This window comes from Triticum urartu, chromosome 1A (genome assembly GCF_056163025.1).
Source record: "Triticum urartu cultivar PI428250 chromosome 1A, HENAU_Tu73, whole genome shotgun sequence".
NCBI classification, from domain to species: domain Eukaryota; kingdom Viridiplantae; phylum Streptophyta; class Magnoliopsida; order Poales; family Poaceae; genus Triticum; species Triticum urartu.
In genome coordinates, this window is record NC_141873.1 from 110,758,225 (window position 1) to 110,780,353 (window position 22,129).

The 22,129-nt window shown below is 45.6% G+C and overlaps 2 protein-coding genes across 2 annotated transcripts; one reads left to right on the forward strand and one right to left on the reverse strand.

Annotated features, from left to right (window-relative positions):
- Positions 1-16,655: 16,655 nt before the first annotated feature.
- On the forward strand, positions 16,656-17,731 carry LOC147990282 (uncharacterized). Its single transcript, XM_087526199.1, has one exon. It carries the CDS (start codon positions 16,733-16,735, stop codon positions 17,477-17,479), a length of 747 nt encoding a protein of 248 aa, XP_087382325.1. The 5' UTR covers positions 16,656-16,732; the 3' UTR covers positions 17,480-17,731.
- A 2,664-nt stretch (positions 17,732-20,395) lies between these two features.
- LOC147990283 (uncharacterized) lies at positions 20,396-21,343 on the reverse strand. Its single transcript, XM_087537841.1, has 3 exons — positions 21,287-21,343; positions 21,052-21,198; positions 20,396-20,929 (listed from the first exon to the last, which is right to left on the reverse strand). The coding sequence occupies exons 1-3, from the start codon at positions 21,341-21,343 to the stop codon at positions 20,396-20,398; spliced, it is 738 nt and encodes a 245-aa protein (XP_087393967.1).
- Positions 21,344-22,129: the final 786 nt, after the last annotated feature.

Here is a 22,129-nt window from a genome sequence, read left to right on the forward strand (position 1 = left end):
TCTCGCAGTCGCCTTGCTCTGCCCTCGCCGCCGTCCCGCCGCTCCCGGATCCGCACCTTCCTTCGTTCCCTGCACCGCCGCGTCGCCGGAGCAGGAGCTCCATCCGCCGCCGCGCCCTGCATCGGCTGAAGCTGCCCCGCGCCTCGCCTCCTCTGTCTGCTTCCTCTGCATCGAGCGAGGCCAAACAACCGCGCCCCCGTTGACTTCTCGTCGTGAGGCTCCAGTCCACCTCGTCCGCACCGGCCCAGATGCGAGGCCCAGCCGGCCTCCTCCCCGCCGTGGCCTCCCAGGCCCAGCGTGCCGTCCCCGCCTTCGGTCCAGATCCGCACCGCGCCAGCCCAGCCGGCCTCGCCTCGGCCTCCTTCCTCCTCTGCTGGGCCAGGCCCAAGGGTGAGCCGACCCCAGCGCCCCCTCCTCTATTTTCTTCCTCGCTGTTGGGCTTACCTCAGATTCGGCCCGATGCATGTTTTTTTCCTCTGTTGCGAATTTAGTAATTATCCAGAGATTGCCAGTTTTACAGATTAGACCCTCATGTTCATGCATTTAATAACTCATGAACCGTGCATCGGATTAAAATGTTTTATATATGGAACTTGCTCAGAATTTTGTGTAGACTAATAATATCAAACTTTCATCCATGTTTAAAATGTTTAAAATGTTGTTTGCATTAATTTACTCCTATGCCATGTTAAAATGATTTAATTCATAACTAATTAACCGTAACTCCGATTTTAATAAACTTTATATGTAAATGGGGTAGAATTTTGCCTAGTTTAACATGTTGGCCTTATTTTGCATGTTTAACAACTCTAAAATATTGTTTAGGGCAGAACAGTGCCAAGCCTAATTTATGCTCATGAGGAGTTTCCGGAATTGTTGTTCGTTGCTTCCGGCCTCATTTAAACTTGACTAGATAGGTAGTTTTACTTTGCTTCACCCTCTTGCCATGTTAACCAACATTTAATATTGTTGGGTACATAAACAAGAGAGAACTAAATAATTGATGTGGTGTTTTGTCAATATGCATCCCGATGCATATTGAGCTCCACTTAATTTGTAGGATTGCTTGTGCACTTTGCCATGACATGTATCATTAAACCGGACATGCATCATACTTGTTTGTGCATCATGCCATGATTATGTGAAGGTTGTTTACCATGATTGTTTGCTTCTTTCCGGTGTGCTTCTTCCGGTTGGTTCCGATAACGTCGTGTTGTGAGGAACCGTTCGACTACATCCGTTTGTCTTCTTCATGGACTCATTCTTCTTCCTTGCAGGATTTCAGGCAAGATGATCATACCCTCGAAATCACTACTATCTTTGCTATGCTAGTTTGCTCGCTCTTGCTATGCCAATGCTACGATGCCTACCATTTGCTTGTCAGCCTCCCAAGTTGCCATGTCAAACCTCTAACCCACCATGTCCTAGCAAACCGTTGATTGGCTATGTTACCGCTTTGCTCAGCCCCTCTTATAGCGTTGTTAGTTGCAGGTGAAGATTGAAGTATGTTCCTTGTTGGAACATGGAGATGTTGTTCCTTGTTGGAATATTGTTTACTTGTTGGGATATCACTATATATCTTATTTAATTAATGCATCTATATACTTGGTAAAGGGTGGAAGGCTCGGCCTTATGCCTGGTGTTTTGTTCCACTCTTGCCGCCCTAGTTTCCGTCATATCGGTGTTATGTTCCCGGATTTTGCGTCCCTTACGCGGTTGGGCTATAATGGGAACCCCTTGACAGTTCGCCTTAAGTAAAGCTTTTCCAGCAATGCCCAACATTGGTTTTACCATTTGCCACCCAGCCTTTTTTTCCTTGGGAGTCGCGCATCCCGAGGGTCATCTTATTTTAACCCCCCCGGGCCAGTGCTTGTCTAAGTGTTGGTCTGAACTAAGTAGACTGCGGGGCCACCTCGGGGAAACTTGAGGGCTGGTTTTACTCGTAGGATGTCTCATCCGGTGTTACCCTGAGAACGAGATATGTGCAGCTCCCATCAGGATGTCGGCACATCGGGCGGTGTTGCTGGTTTAGTTTTACCCTGTCGAAATGTCTTGTTGTACCGGGATACCGAGTCTGATCGGAACGTCTCGGGTGGAGGTCTATTCCTTCGTTGACCGTGAGAGCTTGTGATGGGCTAAGTTGGGACACCCTGCAGGGATTTGAACTTTCGAAAGCCGTGCCCGCGATTATGGGCAGATGGGAATTTGTTAACGTCCGGTTGTAGAAAACCTAAACTTGACCTTAATTAAAATGAATCAACAGCGTGTGTAACCGTGATGGTCTCTTTCCGGCGGTGTCCGGGAAGTGAACACGGTTGTTGGAGTTATGCTTGACGTAGGTAGTCTAGGATCACTTCTTGATCATACTTTTATCGACCGTGCTTTGCCTTCTCTTCTCGCTCTCATTTGCGTGTGTTAGCCACCATATGTGCTAGTCGCTTGCTGCAGCTCCACCTCATACCTTTACCTTACCCATAAGCTTAAATAGTCTTGATCGCGAGGGTGCGAGATTGCTGAGTCCCTGTGGCTCACAGATACTTCCAAAACCAGCTTGCAGGTGCCAATGAGTCCGTGCAGATGTCGCAACCAAGCTCAGGAGGAGCTCGATGCAGATCTTGTCCTTTGTGGTGTTTCGTTCTAGTTGATCAGTAGTGGAGCCCAGTTGGGGTCGATCGCGGACCTTTGTCGCATTTGGGGTTCTTCTTTTATTTGGTTCCGTAGTCGGACCATGAGTGTATTTGATTGATGTAATGTTTATTCATGTAATTGTGTGAAGTGGCGATTGTAAGCCAACTATGTATCTCTTTCCCTTATGTGTTACATGGGTTGTGTGAAGATTACCTCACTTGCGACATATGCCTTCAATGCGATTATGCCTCTGAGTCGTGCCTCGACACGTGGGAGACATAGTCGCATCGAGGGTGTTACAAGTTGGTATCAGAGCCTTCCCCGACCTTAGGAGTCCCATTGCTTGATCGTTATTAGTGGCCGAGTTGTGTCTAGAAAAATGTTTTGAGTCAATTAGGAATTATATATCGGAGAGTTTAGGAATTCTTTTTACTTCCCAGTCTCCTCATCGCTCTGGTAAGGCATCCTGACGTAGAGTTTTGTCTCTTCTCTTCTCAAATTTCACTAAATTTTTTTTAGGATCACGCGGGTATCTTGGAATCGTTCCGATGGTTTTATGATGAGAACATTGTCTTGGTGCCTCCTGTCAGGGGTTTTGTGGAAGTGTCCCGGGGAGTTGAGCTCTGAGGTGTTGTCGTCATAATTTTATCGTTGCAGTTCTGGAATACCTGAGTTTAGTACGCCGACATCGAAAATCTCTTTTATGCAGTTCGTTGGTGAGATAACCTCGACGCCACCCAGTACTGGGGCGGGAGTTTGGGAGTATCGCCATAACTTGTATAACAGATGCTTTTCGAAGGTTGAGGTAGATGATTTCCGAAGGTTTCTTGGTTATGTGTTGAAGGATGGATACAGCTGGATGTAGGATTTGCTAGATTTGGGTGAGATATTATGCTTCCCCTGTATCCCCAACACCTGATTGCATAACCGGAAAATTTCGGAAGTTTCATAGGTGGGAATTCAAGTAGCTCTTAGGATATTTTTCCAACAGATGTATGATATGAAATTGGGGTTCGACGTCTAGTGGTCCGCCTATTCACGGTCGGTTTTACAGTGGTCTCGTTGTGTCTTAAAGAGTCCTTGGCTATGCCGACTCGGGGACGCTTCGTATGTCATGTGCACTGCCTTGTACATGATGGTGTTGTACGATCGAGCCCGTGTAGGCCCCACCACGAAAACTTCGGACGAAATCTCTATCATATGTTTGTTCCGGCTTATTCCGCAAGCCAATTCTTTGTTTTGTTTTGAGTTGTGGTATTCGAGTTGCTTCGAAGTCAAATGTTGATTCCATACCTTTTCCTAAATGTTGTTCTCATATTTCTATGTGAATACCAATCCTTCTTGATCATCAAGATTGTTTTTGTCAATCCTTTTTAACCGGTGTGCTTCTCTTCAAGTGGATCCGTTTATTTTTCAACATCCGCAAGATTCAATCTCAGTTTTCTCAACGGTGTTCATTTCTTCCGTCTCCAAGTTGCCTTTGTTTTTTCCCACCCTCCCTCCCTTTGTTTTTTCTCCAAGGATTCAGATCTCTTAATCGAGTATCCATATTATTGATGTGAAGTCTCTCCATTCTTTTCTATCAATATTCTTATCCGGTGATTATCAGGAACATTCTAACGGAGCTTCAAGTTCGTCACCCTTAATTCTTTTCTTCTCCGGTGGATTCAATTCAAGCTTTTGGTGTTGGTCATATCTTTTTCCTTGTTTCAAATATCTTATCATACCGGTGCACCTCATAACCATTCATTTCTCGTTATTCATTTGTTCCGGAGTGCTCAAGATATCTCAAAAGGATCGTCTTGTCATTCAAGATCCGTTAATCCTATTTTGAGGATGTCTATCTCATTCAAGCTATTTAATTCAACTGGTGGAATCTCTCTTTTAAATCATTCAACAATGTTTTCTTTTGAGTGGGCCCTAACCCACAGGTCTTTTCCCAGGGTCTTACCTGACTCTTCTTATTTTCCCGGAGCTATCATAAATTCATTTCAAATTTCACGTAAGAATGATTCATCATCGGTCTTATGTTTTCTCCAAGATCTTTCAAATTCTTTTCATCGTTGGCTAAATCGCTTCACTTTTGATTCTTCCGGAGCGTCTAAATAATTCATGGTGGTGTTCTCGTCGTCATTCTCCTATTTTGAAGACCGAAGAAGAGTTTCTCCTTAATCTTGCTTCATTCTCTTCAAGATTCGTGATTCTAGCTCGTTGCCATCCTCTCATAATTGTTTCGTTCGTGAAAATTCTTTTCACCCTTCCGGAGCAATTTAAGAGTCTTCTCAGTTTGTTATCCGGAGTCCATTAAGTCAGGTTTATTCATTCTCAGTTTGCAGTTTTCATTCTCCGATCTTACCGGTGCTTCGTTCAAGTGATCTTTAATCGGCTCGTGATCTCTTCGTTCTCATGTATCTAAATTTCTCTCAAGCTTCTTCATTCATTTTCTTATTCTTCCCGTTGTTCCTTTATCTTTTCTTCGTTCATCTTAATTCTTATGGTGGTTCTTTCAAGATCTCTCTTCCTTGTTCATCATATCAATTCATTTGTTGTTCCAATCCTACCGGTGGTTCGTTGAAAACCTTCTTAAATTTGCGCTATAGCTATCTTAATCTTTCTACGAGGATAAGTAGTATGCCAAATCCGTTGCTTGTCAGCAATTAAATTGTTGAAGGATACGCATAACATAATTCTTATTCTTGTTCCATCCAAATGATTAATTCCTTATTCCGGAGGTTCATCAAAATTCTTGGTTTCAATTGTTTCATCTTTTCTTTTCCGGAGTTCCAAGCGCTCTCAATTTATTTCATCACGAAGATCCATCTAAATCATTGCAAGGATTCACCTTGCATTTTCAACTTCTCTTTCTTTTCGTTTGATCATCCTTTTGTTACCGGAGTTCTTCATGGAGGCTCTACATGATGGTGCATCAAGGATATAACTCCTTCTCCAACTTTGTCATCGAGATTCTTTTCTAAGAAACTCAAGCTTTCATCATCTTCCTATCCGGAGTGCATTTCTTTCTAACGTATCATTGGAGGTGGTATTATGTCATTCTTGATAATTTGACTTCATGTTTTCATGATTCACATATTGTCAAGATTGAGGTAGTTTAAATCCATTAATCTCGTCATTGGAGTTATCTTGGGTTATATTTCACCTTAAGCCTTCCCTAAGGATGGTTGTTATTATGGTGCTTATAAATGATCCAAGTTTTCATTTATCCTCCCGGTGAAATAAGTTTCTTGCCTCCTAGTTCATATCAATCCAATCTTTTGTTTTCGTTAGTGGCAGAATTTTCACCTCATAAAGTTTGAGATGGTCTCCATAAGCCCACTACAACCTTGTTCTTTTCTTGTTGTTAATCCAACAAATCCGTTCTAACATTTGTTGTAACCGTGCTCTCTCAAGATCTTGTTTCCCTTCGTTCCGGAGGCATTGTGATGTTGCTCTCCTCAACCCATCTTCTCGGATTGTCAGGACCATGTTTTGATCGTGCTTATCCTTTTAACCAGAGTGTTGTGTCCCCTTTTGCTCAAGCTCTTTCATTTTACCAAGTTTTTCATCTCTTTTAAACTGGAGTGCTGTCCGAGATCTTTCTTACCCCTAGTTTCAATTCATTCAATAGTTACGGAGGCAGTGTATTGTGATTTCATCAAGTATCTTCTCATCTTTTCGAGTTATTATTCAATTCCTTTTCTTTTCAACCGGAGTGCTGCCTGAATTTGGTCTTCCTTGATCCCCTTCTTTAACCGGAGTGTTTTCAATATATATCTTGCCCTTCAGCCTCAAGTTTTTTTTTCGCAATGTTCTTTTTTTCCTCTCTTCTAACGGAGTGTTTTCAACTTCGTTCATCTCAGTTGTATTCTTTTCTCAAAATGGCTTAACCTTTTTCAAGGTTCGTGGTTTCACTCGTTTGTCAAAGAAGCAACTTAGTTTTACCTATTCTCTTTCTCCTCCGTTTTCCCTCCGGTGCCATTCTAGATCTCGGGACGAGATCCTCTCGTAGTGGTGGAGTGTTGTAACGCCCCGAGACCGATGTGCCAGGTGTCGTTCAGTTATTCGTTGTCGTTGCCGTGTCATTTGCTTGCGTGTTGCATCTTATCATGTCATCATGTGCATTGCATCATCATGTTTTTAAAACTTGCATCCGTCCCGGCCTCCTCATTCTCTCCGTTGTCTGTTCTGAGCCCAGACACACTTGCACGCGCCCGCAGCATGTCCGAAATATTATTTTATAAGTGGCCAGAAAATGTTCTCGGAATGGGATGAGATTTTACGTGTGGTCTTATTATAGTGTAGACAGACCGCCTGTCAAGTTTCATCGCAATCGGAGTTCGTTTGACGCCCCAACGGATAAATATAGCGGCAATAGTAGCCGGTCAAAACGTCGGACGTTTTCGGTCTCCGGAAACAGCCGCCGGGCCTCTCCTCTTCTCTCTTCGCAGCCCTCTGCCTTCTGCACTACCTCTCACCACCAGGCCCTACCTAACCTCTCTCGTCTGCCTGCGGACCTCCTCCCGCGCGCGTCCGAAATCTGTCCCGGACCCGACCCGGACTGTCGCCACCGCTGTGTCCGGATCATCCCCAAACGTCTACAAAACGTCATCGTTTTCCTATTTGGACTTCCTAGTGTTTTATTCTCGACCGCTCGATTTTAATTGGAGGGACGGATTAGCCCCTAAACTTCCCTCTTTGCCATATATATAGTCCACTCATAGACTATTTTGGACAAATCCCTAATTTTTAGGGATCCCCCCAGCCGCCGCCGCCACACTCATTTCCACCTCGGGATCCTCTCATTCCCCCCCGCACCAATCCCACCGAGGCCCTGGATCCAGCTGTCCCGCAGCGACCACGAGCCAGCCTCGCCGGAGCCCGGCAGGAGCACGGCCCCCTCACCTCCATCCCCGTGCTCACCCGACGCCCGAGCGAGGAGCTCCCCTTGGCCCTCCTCGACCTGCGGCAGCCACCATAGTCCCTCGAGCGGGAGGGCTTCGCCTGCCCGGAGCCCCGCGTCCACGCCTCCGTCCGGCCATCCTCATCGCTGTCACACTCAGCAGATGAGCCCTGCCGCTGCTCTCCTTCCCTCCATCTCTCCCTGCGGCTCCCTCCTCTCACATCTCTCTCTCTCTGAACCAGTCTCACAGGCCACCATGGACAGCCCAGGAGTTCTCTTGCAGTCGCCTTGCTCCGCCCTCGCCGCCGTCCCGCCGCTCCCGGATCCGCACCTTCCTTCGTTCCCTGCACCGCCGCGTCGCCGGAGCAGGAGCTCCATCCGCCGCCGCGCCCTGCATCGGCTGAAGCTGCCCCGCGCCTCGCCTCCTCTGTCTGCTTCCTCTGCATCGAGCGAGGCCAAACAACCGCGCCCCCGTTGACTTCTCGTCGTGAGGCTCCAGTCCACCTCGTTCGCACCGGCCCAGATGCGAGGCCCAGCCAGCCTCCTCCCCGCCGTGGCCTCCCAGGCCCAGCGTGCCGTCCCCGCCTTCGGTCCAGATCCGCACCGCGCCAGCCCAGCCGGCCTCGCCTCGGCCTCCTTCCTCCTCTGCTGGGCCAGGCCCAAGGGTGAGCCGACCCCAGCGCCCCCTCCTCTATTTTCTTCCTCGCTGTTGGGCTTACCTCAGATTCGGCCCGATGCATGTTTTTTTCCTCTGTTGCGAATTTAGTAATTATCCAGAGATTGCCAGTTTTACAGATTAGACCCTCATGTTCATGCATTTAATAACTCATGAACCGTGCATCGGATTAAAATGTTTTATATATGGAACTTGCTCAGAATTTTGTGTAGACTAATAATATCAAACTTTCATCCATGTTTAAAATGTTAAAATGTTGTTTGCATTAATTTACTCCTATGCCATGTTAAAATGATTTAATTCATAACTAATTAACCGTAACTCCGATTTTAATAAACTTTATATGTAAATGGGGTAGAATTTTGCCTAGTTTAACATGTTGGCCTTATTTTGCATGTTTAACAACTCTAAAATATTGTTTAGGGCAGAACAGTGCCAAGCCTAATTTATGCTCATGAGGAGTTTCCGGAATTGTTGTTCGTTGCTTCCGGCCTCATTTAAACTTGACTAGATAGGTAGTTTTACTTTGCTTCACCCTCTTGCCATGTTAACCAACATTTAATATTGTTGGGTACATAAACAAGAGAGAACTAAATAATTGATGTGGTGTTTTGTCAATATGCATCCCGATGCATATTGAGCTCCACTTAATTTGTAGGATTGCTTGTGCACTTTGCCATGACATGTATCATTAAACCGGACATGCATCATACTTGTTTGTGCATCATGCCATGATTATGTGAAGGTTGTTTACCATGATTGTTTGCTTCTTTCCGGTGTGCTTCTTCGGGTTGGTTCCGATAATGTCGTGTTGTGAGGAACCGTTCGACTACGTCCGTTTGTCTTCTTCATGGACTCATTCTTCTTCCTTGCAGGATTTCAGGCAAGATGATCATACCCTCGAAATCACTACTATCTTTGCTATGCTAGTTTGCTCGCTCTTGCTATGCCAATGCTACGATGCCTACCATTTGCTTGTCAGCCTCCCAAGTTGCCATGTCAAACCTCTAACCCACCATGTCCTAGCAAACCGTTGATTGGCTATGTTACCGCTTTGCTCAGCCCCTCTTATAGCGTTGTTAGTTGCAGGTGAAGATTGAAGTTTGTTCCTTGTTGGAACATGGAGATGTTGTTCCTTGTTGGAATATTGTTTACTTGTTGGGATATCACTATATATCTTATTTAATTAATGCATCTATATACTTGGTAAAGGGTGGAAGGCTCGGCCTTATGCCTGGTGTTTTGTTCCACTCTTGCCGCCCTAGTTTCCGTCATATCGGTGTTATGTTCCCGGATTTTGCGTCAGGATGTCGGCACATCGGGCGGTGTTGCTGGTTTAGTTTTACCCTGTCGAAATGTCTTGTTGTACCGAGATACCGAGTCTGATCGAAACGTCTCGGGTGGAGGTCTATTCCTTCGTTGACCGTGAGAGCTTGTGATGGGCTAAGTTGGGACACCCTGCAGGGATTTGAACTTTCGAAAGCCGTGCCCGCGGTTATGGGCAGATGGGAATTTGTTAACGTCCGGTTGTAGAAAACCTAAACTTGACCTTAATTAAAATGAATCAACAGCGTGTGTAACCGTGATGGTCTCTTTCCGGCGGTGTCCGGGAAGTGAACACGGTTGTTGGAGTTATGCTTGACGTAGGTAGTCTAGGATCACTTCTTGATCATACTTTTATCGACCGTGCTTTGCCTTCTCTTCTCGCTCTCATTTGCGTATGTTAGCCACCATATGTGCTAGTCGCTTGCTGCAGCTCCACCTCATACCTTTACCTTACCCATAAGCTTAAATAGTCTTGATCGCGAGGGTGCGAGATTGCTGAGTCCCTGTGGCTCACAGATACTTCCAAAACCAGCTTGCAGGTGCCAATGAGTCCGTGCAGATGTCGCAACCAAGCTCAGGAGGAGCTCGATGCAGATCTTGTCCTTTGTGGTGTTTCGTTCTAGTTGATCAGTAGTGGAGCCCAGTTGGGGTCGATCGCGGACCTTTGTCGCATTTGGGGTTCTTCTTTTATTTGGTTCCGTAGTCAGACCATGAGTGTATTTGATTGATGTAATGTTTATTCATGTAATTGTGTGAAGTGGCGATTGTAAGCCAACTATGTATCTCTTTCCCTTATGTGTTACATGGGTTGTGTGAAGATTACCTCACTTGCGACATATGCCTTCAATGCGATTATGCCTCTAAGTCGTGCCTCGACACGTGGGAGACATAGTCGCATCGAGGGTGTTACAGGTGTCTCCTAGATTGGCTAGGTGTCACTTGGGAGACTCCGACAAGATTGTGGAGTTGAACCAAGGAGTTTGTAAGGGCAAGGAGATGGCCTAGTTCGTGAAGATCTACCGCTAGTGAGGCAAGTCCTTCGTGGGCGACGGCCGTGATGGAATAGACAAGGTTGCTTCTTGGTGGACCCTTCGTGGGTGGAGCCCTCCGTGGACTCGCGCAACCGTTACCCTCCGTGGGTTGAAGTCTCCATCAACGTGGATGTACGGTAGCACCACCTATCGGAACCACGACAAAAACATATGTGTCTCCAATTGCGTTTGAATCCTCCAAACCCTTCCCTTTACATTCTTGCAAGTTGCATGCTTTACTTTCCGCTGCTCATATACTCTTTTGCATGCTTGCTTGAATTGTGTGGAGATTGCTTGACTTGTGTTAAGATAGCTAAAATCTGCCAAGAACTAAAATTGGGAAAAGGCTAGATTTTTATTTGATCAAGTAGTCTAATCACCCCCCCTCTAGACATACTTTCGATCCTACAGCTTCACGAGAGAGTTCCGTTAGCACGACGGCGTGGTGACGGTGATGATGTTGCTACCGACGCAGGGCTTCGCCTAAGCACCGCTACGATATGACCGAGGTGGAATATGGTGGAGGGGGCACCGCACACGGCTGGGAGAGATCAACTGATCAACTTGTGTGTCTAGAGGTGCCCCCTGCCCCTATATATAAATGAGCAAGGGGGAGGCCGGCCGACCCTCTATGGGCGCGCCAGGAGGAGGAGTCCTCCTCCTAGTAGGAGTAGGACTGCCCTTTCCTACTCCTACTAGGAGGAGGAAAGGAAGGAGGAGAAGGATAAGGAAGGAGAAGGAGGAAAAGGCGGAAAGGGGGGCCGGCCCCCTAGTCCAATTTGGTTTGGGCTAGGGGGGCCGCGCACCCTGCCTCCTCTCTTCCACCACTTGGCCCATGAGGCCCATTACTTCCCTCGTATTCCCGTAACTCCCCGGTACCCCCGAAAATACCCGAATCACTCAGAACCTTTCCGATGTCCGAATATAGTCGTCCAATATATCGATCTTTACATATCGACCATTTCAAGACTCCTCGTCATGTCCCCGATCTCATCCGGGACTCCGAACTACCTTCGGTACATCAAATCACATAAACTCATAATACAATCGTCACCGAAACTTTAAGCGTGCGGACCCTACGGGTTCGAGAACTATGTAGACATGACCGAGACATGTCTCCGGTCAATAAACAATAGCGGAATCTGGATGCTCATATTGGCTCCCACATATTCTACGAAGATCTTTATCGGTCAGACCGCATAACAACATACGTTGTTCCCTTTGTCATCGGTATGTTACTTGCCCGAGATTCGATCGTCGGTATCTCAATACCTAGTTCAATCTCGTTACCGGCAAGTCTCTTTACTCGTTCCGTAATACATCATCCCGCAACTAACTTATTAGTTGTAATGCTTGCAAGGCTTAAGTGATGTGCACTACCGAGAGGGCCCAGAGATACCTCTCCGACAATCGGAGTGACAAATCCTAATCTCGAAATACGCCAACCCAACAAGTACCTTCGGAGAGACCTGTAGAGCACCTTTATAATCACCCAGTTACGTTGTGACGTTTGGTAGCACATAAAGTGTTCCTCCGGTAAACGGGAGTTGCATAATCTCATAGTCATAGGAACATGTATAAGTTATGAAGAAAGCAATAGCAACAAACTAAACGATCAAGTGCTAAGCTAATGGAATGGGTCAAGTCAATCACATCATTCTCCTAATGATGTGATCCCGTTAATCAAATGACAACTCATGTCTATGGTTAGGAAACATAACCATCTTTGATCAACGAGCTAGTCAAGTAGAGGCATACTAGTGACACTCTGTTTGTCTATGTATTCACACATGTATTATGTTTCTGGTTAATACAATTCTAGCATGAATAATAAACAATTATCATGATATAAGGAAATAAATAATAATTTTATTATTGCCTCTAGGGCATATTTCCTTCACCTTTCGGTAATGCACATCACTATAAGCCTTGCAAGCAATGTAACTAATGAGTTAGTTACGGGATGTAGCATTACGAAACGAGTAAAGAGGCTTGCCAGTAACGAGATTGAACTAGGTATTGAGATACCGACGATCGAATCTCGGGCAAGTAACATACCGATGACAAAGGAAACAACGTATGTTGTTATGCGGTTTGACCGATAAAGATCTTCGTAGAGTATGTAGGAACCAATATGAGCATCCAGATTCCACTATTGGTTATTGACCGGAGATGAGTCTCGGTCATGTCTACATAGTTCTCGAACCCGTAGGGTCCGCACGCTTAACGTTCAGTGACGATCGGTATTATGAGTTTATGTGTTTTGATGTACCGAAGGTAGTTCAGAGTCCCAGATATGATCATGGACACGACGAGGAGTCTCGGAATGGCCGAGACATAAAGATCGATATATTGGAAGCCTATGTTTGGACATCGGAATGGTTCCGAGTGAGTTCGGGCATATACCGGAGTACCGGGAGGTTACCGGAACCCCCCGGGAAGTATATGGGCCTTATTGGGCCAAAGTGGGAGAGAGAAGAAGGGAGCCTAGGAGGGGGCGCCCCCAAGCCCAATCCGAATTGGGTGGGGGTCGGCCCCCCTCTTTCCTTCCCCCTCTCCCCCTTTCTTCCTCTCCTAATCCAACTCTCCCCTTGGGCGCGCCGTAGAGGGGCCGAGCCTCCCCTCCTCCACTCCTTTATATACGAGGGAGGGGGAACCCCATAGACACACAAGTTGATTGTATAGCCGTGTGCGGTGCCTCCTCCACATATTTCCTCCTCGGTCATATCGTTGCAGTGCTTAGGCGAAGCCCTGCGCCGGTAGCTTCATCATCACCGTCATCACGTCGTCGTGCTGACGAAACTCTCCCTCGACACTCAGCTGAATCTAGAGTTCGCGAAACGTCACCGAGCTGAATGTTTGCAGATCGCGGAGGTGCCGTACCTTCGGTGCTAGGATCGGTCGGATCGTGAAGACGTACGACTACATCAACCGCGTTGTCATAACGCTTCCTCTTACGGTCTACGAGGGTACGTGGACAACACTCTTCCCCTCTCGTTGCTATGCATCACCTAGATGGATCTTGCGTGTGCGTTTGATTTTTTTTGAAATTACTGAGTTCCCCAACATTTTCTTCATTTTGCTCCGGTTTTACCCCCTTTTTTCTTCTTTTGTCTATGTTTTTATTCGGTTTTCTTTTGTTTCTTTCTCCATTTTATTCGATTTTTTATTACCTATTTTCTTTATTTTCTTCAGTTTCTTCTGTTCCTTTGTTAGTTTTCATTACTTTTCTTCAGCTTTATTTTGTTTCCCTTTTGGTTTTTGAGTTTCTTTATTAGTTTTCTTTGCTTATTTCATGGTTTTATTTGGTTTTTTTTGTTTTTCTTCATTTTCGAGGTGTTCTTTTGTTCCGTTTCTTTGGTTTTCACTGTTGTCTTCATTTTTCTTCTTCTTTAAACACATGTTAACATTTTCATACACATTGTACACTTTACGCATACATCAGGGAACATTTTTTTATAAAAACACTCAAAAATATAATTATCTTTTTTTAATTATGTATGATGACAGGTTTTTTCATACACATTGTATATTCTTTTAGTTGTTGATTTTTTTAAAATAGATACCCTCTTATTCCAAGCGGAACACTTTGTACATTCTTTGGTATATGTCTGGCACATTTTAAATACATAAATTGTCTTTTTAAGAATATAGGATTAACATTTTGTAAAATTTATGTTTTTACATTAAAAAATAATACACAATCTATATTTTTTGTCTACACTGGTAACATTTTTTTGTACATGTTTAATTTTTTAATATAGATGATTAACATTCATTCAAATAGTTTTGATGACCACCTTTTTCATACATGTTGTACACTTTTTATATACACGGAAATATTTTTTTACACATTTAATACATCTGAAATATATAATTAACATTTTTGATACATGGACAACATTTGAATTTTCTAAATTTTTATGTTTATTTTTTAATACACGTTCTACATATTTAGTATACTTAAGGAACATATTTTACATAGATGATTAACATTTTTGGAAAATGCATATTTTTGGATGTCTACCTTTTCCATACACATTATACATAATTTTTATACATCAGTAACATTTATATATGGGACGAGGAGTTTCTGCTCCTAGTCTCAACTGCACCCGCGCTCCGAAAAAAATAATCAAAATAAATACTAGAAAAAATCAGAAAAAATCCAAAAAAATTCGTGTGCGTAGATAATTTGATGCGTGAGGTCCGCTTCAAATTTCAACTCATTTGGACATTTGAGCAACTCTCGGTACCCCAATTTTTTCTTTTTTGCCGAGAGCTGCTCAGATGTCCAAATGAGTTGAAATTTGGAGCAGACCTCACGCATCAAATTATCTACCAAACAAAAAGAAATTGGATGTTTTTTGAATTTTTCTAGCAATTTTTTGATTGTTTTTCTAAGAGGGAGCAGATGAGCCTGGGCACCGAGTTGGATTTCCGTTATATATGCATGTTTATTATTTTCTGAGTTAATGATTAACATTTTTAAAAATCTTTTCTATGTCTACTTTTTCTCTACACATTGTACATTGTTTTTATATATTGCAAACATGCTTTTATACATAGTTAATATTGTTTAAGTGCATAATTAACATTTTTCGAAGGTGCATGAAATTATATTTGTGGAATATATGTGTTTAGAATATTTGGAAGTATAAATAAAAGTAAAAAACAAAAAGACGAAAAAAACGTGGCAGTGGGTGTTCCGCGCTCCTGGGCCAGCCCAGTAGGGATCTCGCTTTGCGGCGAATAGGAGGGCCCTTCGGCTTGTACTGCTCATCTTCTTCCTTATGCCAAGATCCATGTGGACGCTGCTGTCAGGCATGAGCGAGGTGGTGCTGCAGCAGTGGTTTGCAGGGATGACAGAGGAAATTATCTGGGTAGCTCTGTGTTGGTCGTTTATGGCGTGAGTAACCCAACCACGCTGAAGGCAGTAGCATGCAGGGAGGCGTTAGCCCTGGTGGAGGATCTTAACCTGACGAACTGTGTCATCTCCAGCGACTGTAAGAAAGTGGTGTCCGACATCTCTAAAAGAACCCTAGGGGCTCATGGGGCAATCATTGCCGAGATCAGGGCAAAAGCTTCTTTATTTAATTCTATGTTCATTTTTGAGGGACGTGTTGTTAATTATGAAGCACATAGATTAGCTCGTTTTTCTCTTTCTCAGGGTTTGAACCGTCACGTCTGGTTTGACACCCCTCATGACCCTCGTTGTATCCCACATCATGTGGAATTTGATGATGAATAAAAGTTTTTTTCACCCCTAAAAAAATGAGTCATTCCTCTAAGTTCCTGTGTAATTCGAGCCATACTCAGTGAATTAGTTATCAATTGAGTGAGTCAGTAGTAGTACTATGATCTTAACACTGGCCGTAGCCCGTAGCACACTTGCTTCTGTCTCTGTTGCATCTTTTGCAGCTGGGACTCAACGATGAGCCCAGCCCAGGTCGAGAACGCATGCATGCCGAATGCTCGGCGTCCACTGACCGTCACGCAAAGTTCCGATGATTCACGAAGATAGCCTGCGGATTGCGATGATGGGGAGTTAAAAGGCGCAAATGTCCATCATACCGTGCTCAGCCAAGCCAGTTCAGTCTCTGCCGAGCTACCGGTCAATGGAGGCAGCAGCCGGGTGGACGACAAACGGGGTCGGAGGAGTACACGGAGTAGACCGACACACTGTCCGCTGTCACGCAGTGGTAACTGGTGAGCATATGATCAGACCACCAAATCAGTCCCATGTGGCCGTTGATTGACCCCGCGTCTTCCATACACCCTACCGCGCGCGGGTATCTACGTGTCGACGCCTGCCCTCGCTCCATGGCGTGAACCCTGCGCCGAGCCGTCGACTTGATCCGGTCTCCGTCGCTTTCGCTCTCTCTCATCATGTCAGGTCAGGTGTGAAAGTCTGAAAGTTCCCGCTGGCCCCATCCCAACCGGAAGATTAGACCGACTCGGAGTCGCGCCGGTCCCCACCGAGACGAGGACAACGTCAACTCCCGAGTCTTCCTGACGAATTAGTTTGGTTCGATGGGCAATCCAAGGGCCAGGAATACCCGGGATCGGGTCATGCAAGTTCAGTCTTCCTCCCCGAGCCGTCCGGGCGTGCATGCTATTTATAAGTGGAGTGGAGATCAGTGGATCCACACCGTCCCAAGCACGACCGTGTCCATGGCTGGGAAAATGGAGGCCAAGCTCGCGGCCCCCGCGCTGCTCTCACTCGTCGCACTCACCCTGCTCGCGCACACGCTCCTCCTCCACCGTCCGCGCGCCACCGCCTGGCTCCTCTCCACCGTCGACGCCTTCGGGTTCGACGGCCGCCGCCTCGTCGAGCTCGTCAACAGGAGAAACATGATCCTCCTCTGCAACGCCATCCTCCTGGTCATCCTCAAGGACGCCGGGCTCCTGGCTGCTCCAGCTCGGCCAAGCAGCTCCGCGGCCGTAACGGCCGGTGGAGCTGCTTGCTCCAGCTCCGAGGCACGGTCTCAGCCGAAGAGTCGGCAGATCGGTACGGCGGCTGGCGCGACCGGCGCCGACGAAGGTCGGCTCGAGCGTGAACATCGAGGCGCTGAGACGGCCACGGCGCGAGTGCGGCGCGGGAAGCCGCTGACGAGAGCGACGCAGAGGGAATATGCCGCGCTCCAAGAGATCGATCCGGCGGAGAAACAGAGATCGGACTACAGCTTCAACCACCTTCATCATGGTGCTGGCTATGAGATTGCCGTGGTGGCGGATAGGATCTCTAGTTTGCATGACGAGGGAAGCAGAGGAGGGGAGCACACGACCCGGCAGAAAGCACAGCCTGAGATAGTTGACGACGTGGACGAGATGAACAAGAAATTCGAAGAGTTCATCGCCAGCATGAGGAGGAAGATGCATCTCGAGACCCTGCAGCTGCAGCAGCAGGTCGAGGTCTAGACACAGACCGGAAAATGACGTACTGTATGTAGAGTGACCAGTAGGCTGTAGAGATTCGACAAATGTTGCCGGAAATGGATGTCATGTATATGTAATTTTATACTAGTACTAGCACATATGCCCGTACGTTGCAAGGAAAAAAAAATTATGGTTATGCACAATCACAATGGTTCATAGTGAATACACTATGAAGAAACGCTAGTTGTCCCACCTATATATTCAAAGAAACACTGATTGTCCCATTCACCTAAACATCCAACGGTGCTACCGACAGTAGGGAGGCACACGTTGAGGTCTAGAAAAAATACATCACAGCCGCACAATCACAAAAGAAACTACGACATAGTTGGGAGTTCTCTTTTTTGGGGCGTGGTTGAGAGTTACATGGAAGGTCATCGGTGCCTATTAGACGCCCAGACCACAGGTAGTCATTTGGACACCGCCGGCTAGCCATGCCTCGCTTGATGCAAGGCGGTCTTTTGCCCCGTACAACATGAAATATCCATGCATCAGTTTCTTGGTATAATTTGAATTTTAATCCACACACAGGCCCCGCGAAACAACTGGAGGAACCCGTCAAGCGAAGGCCCAACCCAGCAACGTGGAAGCTCAATCTTGCGTGGGCTTTGACTTTGCCTAGGCTCGTTAACCAGCGTCACAGATAACATAATCTATAAAAAAAAAATATAACTTCACTTTAGAACGCATCATATTGTCTGGTTGGGTGGCAACCCCTAGGTTGTCTCTCGTGTAGGTCGTGTATTAAACTCCTAGCTGTGGCCATTATTTTTTAGTCTTCAACAGACTCCCGGTTTTCAGGCGAAGACCCAACCCAGCAACGTGGAAGCTCAATCTTGCGTGGGCTTCGACTTTGCCTGGGTTCTTTAACCAGCGTCACAGATAACAAAATCTATAAAAAAAAAATATAACTTCACTTTAGAACGCATCGTGTAGGTTGTGTGTTCAAGACGGGACGAAACAAAGCAGAGCCAAACCAAAAATACCTATTTTCTTTAATAGTAGATATAGATATAGATATAGATATAGATATATATTATATATTAGAAATCTGAAACTATGACAGAATGGGAAATTGTTGTTCTGCTATTTTGCAATGGACGCCAATAACTGGTGTAGGTCAGCTCTAGCGGGATTCAAGCGAACGATGCATTTTCCCTAGAGGGTTCGATCTAGTCAACGATTCTGTTCGCTGGAAAGAGCCCCCGAGTGAACCCCCTCCCTATGTACGTACGATAAGCTAGTTGTTCTCGTAACTGCCCCAGTTGGGCCACAAAAGAAGCTCGGTTTACTATAAAGAGAAAAATTCACTACAGGGCCTATTACTTGCGTTGGCGCCAACTTTAGTCCCTGTGGTTACAAATACCCGAAATACAGTCACTAAACTTGTTCTAGGGAGTCATCTATGGTCCATTATACGGTTTTGTGTACATATGTGTTGAGCTGGTGCTAGTCAACCGATGCCAAGTATGCATTGACTGCCACATGTGCCCAGCTCGCTCGAATACCCATGCACGCAGGTTTTTTGTGTGCAAAACTACCAGTTATTAAAAGACCCCCCACCTGGTCGCACACCTGGTCGGATCGAGCCACACCCACTCCGACCGAGCCCACTCGCTGCCCTCTCCTAACCCTAGCTTGCAGACTCCATCGTCGTCGCCTCCCTCCGCCACGTCGCCGCCGCCGCCCTCCGCTGCCTCGACGCCGCCGTAGCCATTGCCGTCGCCCTCTCTCCTCATGTCATCTTCGAGCTCTGTTTGATCTGGGCTACGTGGCCGCTCCGTTGTAGTTCCATTGATCCCGTGCCTAGATTGTGGCGAGCAGGTCAAGTTCTACCGCTCTGGCACCGACGTGCACGAGGGGTGGGTCTTCTACAGGTGCACCAAACACCAGGTCAAGTTCCTCTACCTCAGATTCTGCATCAGATTGCCTCTACAGGTGCATGAGGGGTGATCTGTACATGCTCCATATTGCCCCTGGTTCTGCATCGGATTGATCTATAAGACTGCATTATGGTTTTGGGTAAGATTAGGGTACTGCAATTGGTTGGTGCTGCTGAATATGTTGTGTTTACTGTGTTTTATAGTTAACTGAATATGCCTAATAGTTAACTGAACTTTATAGGTAACTGAACTTTTTCAGTTAACTGAATATGTTGTGTTTCCTCTGTTTTATAGGATACCTGTGATTTCTGGCGTTGGGAGCTTGAATATGTGCAGCATCTTGTTGAACATAGGGTTCTTGTTGGTGATGCTGCTGTGGATGCAATAGGAGCAGCTGAGGATAAAAGGGAGGAGCTTGAGAGGAAGAGGACTGAACCAATGAACACAAGAAGCATAGCTGGAAGAGGCATGGCTGGGAGAGGTGCTGGCAGAGTTGATTTTGGGTCATTTGGCACCCCTAGTGAGAAGAACTTTGCTACCAAGCAGCAAGTTGCTATGCTGCTTGGATTAGGTAGAGAAATTCTAGTGCTGCTGAAGCTGGTGATGGCTGCTGTTATGGTGCTTTGTGTGTTGTGTTTCATAGTAGTTATGAAGAAGTGAGATGTAGTGAAATCAGTGAGCAAACTAAGTAGATTAAGTACTTGTGTTTTGGTTTGGATGCATGCTTTGATGGTTGTAATGGTTGCATGCTGTGATGGTTGTAATGGATAACTCAAGTAATATGAAGGCCGGAGTTATGTACCAATGTTGTTATGTTATCTTGGAATGTTGAATATGTACCAATGTTGTTATGTTACTTCTTTATTTAAACAGCAACACAACATGTCAATTCAATTCTAATCATTTCGCAACATATTATAGTTGAAAACCAAATCCATTGCACTTAAAATTCAGTTGATAGGCAAGATAAATTGAGTTGACAACCAAATTCATTTCACAACATACTTGGACAAATTCAGTTTACACAGGGACAAGAACAAGATAAGTCAAAATCATTCAACATCCCTTTAAGCTTCCTTATCTTCTCCTTGGTCTCCTCTTTGTGTTTGAATAAGTCACCAATCATGTACTCAATCTTTCTCTTCTCTTGCTTCAATTGATCCCTCTCCTGCATGACTTGGTCCCTCTCTTTCTCTGCCTTAACCCTGAATACCTGATGAATGTTTGTTACTGATTTGTCAGTGCTCTTCTTCTTCTCAAGATCTTCCTTCAGATCAGCTAGAGCAATTTGTGTGTTGCCTAATTGGCTCATTGCATGCTCCTTTTCAGCCACCATCTTGGCAAAATCAAGCTTGAAATGTCTCAGCTCATTCTCCATTTTTGTCTTCTCTTCCATGATCTTCAAGTTCTGTTCAGCACTCAACACATTTTCTGTTAGCCTTTGTTTTGTCTCCTCTTCATACATGCTCCATATGGTAGCTAGGCTCATCTTCAATGCTTCAAGCCACTCAGGGTCTATCCATTCCACATAGGTGCAATTAGGTACTTCCTATCATCCAAACAAACATTCAGTTAAGTGACATTATTTAGTTATCTGCAAATCTTCAGATAAAAGCCATTGTCACTGTAAAATGATGATAAAATGGCACTATTATCTGGATTTTAACAAACCTTGTGTGCACAAGCCAGGAATCTTCTTCCACTGTCAACTGATTGAAAAGCCACATGCTTCTCACACAAAGATCCATGCTCACATGTAAAGGTAGTCAGATCTGTGTCCAGGCTAGTCCATTCTTTGTAGAAAATTGTTGCAGGAGGCTAAAAAAAGAAAAAAAAATTACATTTGTTAAGTATAACCCTAGAAGCTGTTTAACCCTAGCTGCATGGAGAAGAGGACATGACTAACCTTGTTGGTCACCGAGTCATCTTCAGAAGAGGTTGGGAGATCATCCCAGGACACCATTGTCGGTGTCAAAACCGGCTGATCTCGGGCAAGGGGTCCCGAACAGTGCATTTGAGGATCGAAGGTAACAGGAGACGAGGGACACGATGTTTACCCAGGTTCGGGCCCTCTTAATGGAGGTAATACCCTACTTCCTGCTTGATTGACTTTGATGAGTATAGGGGTTACAAGAGTTGATCTACCTTGAGATCGTAATGGTTAAACCCTAGATGTCTAGCCTATATGATTATCATTGCCTCTAAGGACTAAACCATCCAGTTTATATAGACACCGGAGGGGCCTAGGGTCATACAGAGTCGGTTTACAGAGAAAGGAATCTTCATATCCGAACGCCAAGCTTGCCATCCACGCAAAGGAGAGTCCCATCCGGACACGGGGGAAGGCCTTCTATCTTGTATCTTCACGGCCCACTAGTCCGGCCCATGTCACATAGCCCAGATGCCCGGGGACCCCCTAATCCAGGAATCCCTCAGTAGCCCCTGAACCAGGCTTCAATGACGATGTGTCCGGCGCGCAGATTGTCTTCGGCATTGCAAGTAGGGTTCCTCCTCCGAATACTCCAAAGTAGCTGAACAAAAGAACTATATCCGGCTTTGTATAATCAGTTACAACCCTGATCCACAAGGGTGGAATACTTAAACAAAACAAGTCACGCCTGCCGGTGTCAAAACTGGCGGATCTCGGGTAGGGGGTCCCGAATTGTGCGTCTGAGGTTGATGGTAACAGGAGACAGGGGACATGGTGTTTACCCAGGTTCGGGCCCTCTTGATGGAGGTAAAACCCTAT